The 1,093-nt window shown below is 51.1% G+C and overlaps 1 protein-coding gene across 1 annotated transcript; it reads right to left on the bottom strand.

Moving 5' to 3' along the window:
* Positions 1-280: 280 nt before the first annotated feature.
* Positions 281-496, bottom strand: ACYP1 (acylphosphatase 1, erythrocyte (common) type; the record flags this gene model as incomplete). The annotated part of the gene is made up of 1 exon (XM_008938993.1): positions 281-496. A coding segment is annotated over one exon (216 nt), but the record flags the coding sequence as incomplete, so codon positions are not given.
* Positions 497-1,093: the final 597 nt, after the last annotated feature.

Raw genomic sequence — 1,093 nt, 5'->3', positions numbered from 1 at the left:
GATGACGTCTTGTACTCACGTACTCGAGGCCACTCTGCCCAGACGCCCAACATGCCGCTGAATAGCCCCCTCAATACAGGCAGCACAGCTCGTCCCCTGCCTGCCAACGCCCTGTGAAAGGCTGGGAGTTAGGCTAGTGACACAACAGACAAATAAATCAGAAATGTAACAAAATAAAGTTCTCTAAAGCTGAATACTGGCCAACGGAATGAAGAGGGATGAGGGGAAATGTGTTGTGACGGCAGGTCATGCTCCGCATTTTGCTTCTTCCTGGGCAAAGCTATTTCAAAATCTGGAAGTCCTCATGCTCCAGTGCTGTGATCTTCTTCTCATTGCTGAACTCGGCGTGGCTGATGCGGGACTGGGGACTGCCGATCTTCCTGAGCCATTCCTGCAGCTCCTGTACCCTCGCAGTCGGACCCTGAATCTGCCCTCTCACAGTTCCGTGGCTAGTGTTCTGGACCCAACCAACGAGTCCTAGCCTCTTAGCCTCCCCCTGAGAAGACAATGCAGAGCAAAATGAATCATAGAATGCTTAGGTTGAAAGGGACCTCCAAAGGTCATCTAGTCCAACCTCCCTACTATAAGCAGGGACACCTCCAACTAGATCAAGCTGCTCACAGCCTCATCAAGCCTGACCTTGAATGTCTCCAGGGATGGGGCCTCCACCACCTCTCTGGGCAACCTATTCCAGTGATCTATCACCCTTATATTAAAGAACTTTTTCCTAACGTCTAACCCAAATCTCCCCTTTTCCAGCTTAAAGCCATTACCCCTCGTCCTGTCACTACAAACCCTTGTGAATAGCTCCTCCCCTGCTTTCCTGTAAGCCCCTTTCAGGCACTGGATGGTCGCTATAAGGTCTCCCCAGAGCCTCCTCTTCTTCAGGTTGAACAACCCTCCAAAAAATGAGATTCATATGAAATGGAAGAGAGCTACAGAACATTCACATACAGAAGCCAATTTCCTAGGCAAGACACAGACTTCCAAGACGCCCCTACGGATCAGGTAGCGGCAGAGGTCACACCGGACTGCTCAGTAGATTCCTTCCCATGAAAAGCCGGGGCTCGGGGACACTTCCCAGCGGTGCTCA

The sequence above is a fragment of the Merops nubicus genome, unplaced genomic scaffold (assembly GCF_000691845.1).
Source record: "Merops nubicus isolate BGI_N331 unplaced genomic scaffold, ASM69184v1 scaffold46684, whole genome shotgun sequence".
In the NCBI taxonomy this organism is placed as follows: domain Eukaryota; kingdom Metazoa; phylum Chordata; class Aves; order Coraciiformes; family Meropidae; genus Merops; species Merops nubicus.
Note: the sequence above shows the minus strand (reverse complement) of the source record. Positions and strands in the feature narration are given on the sequence as shown.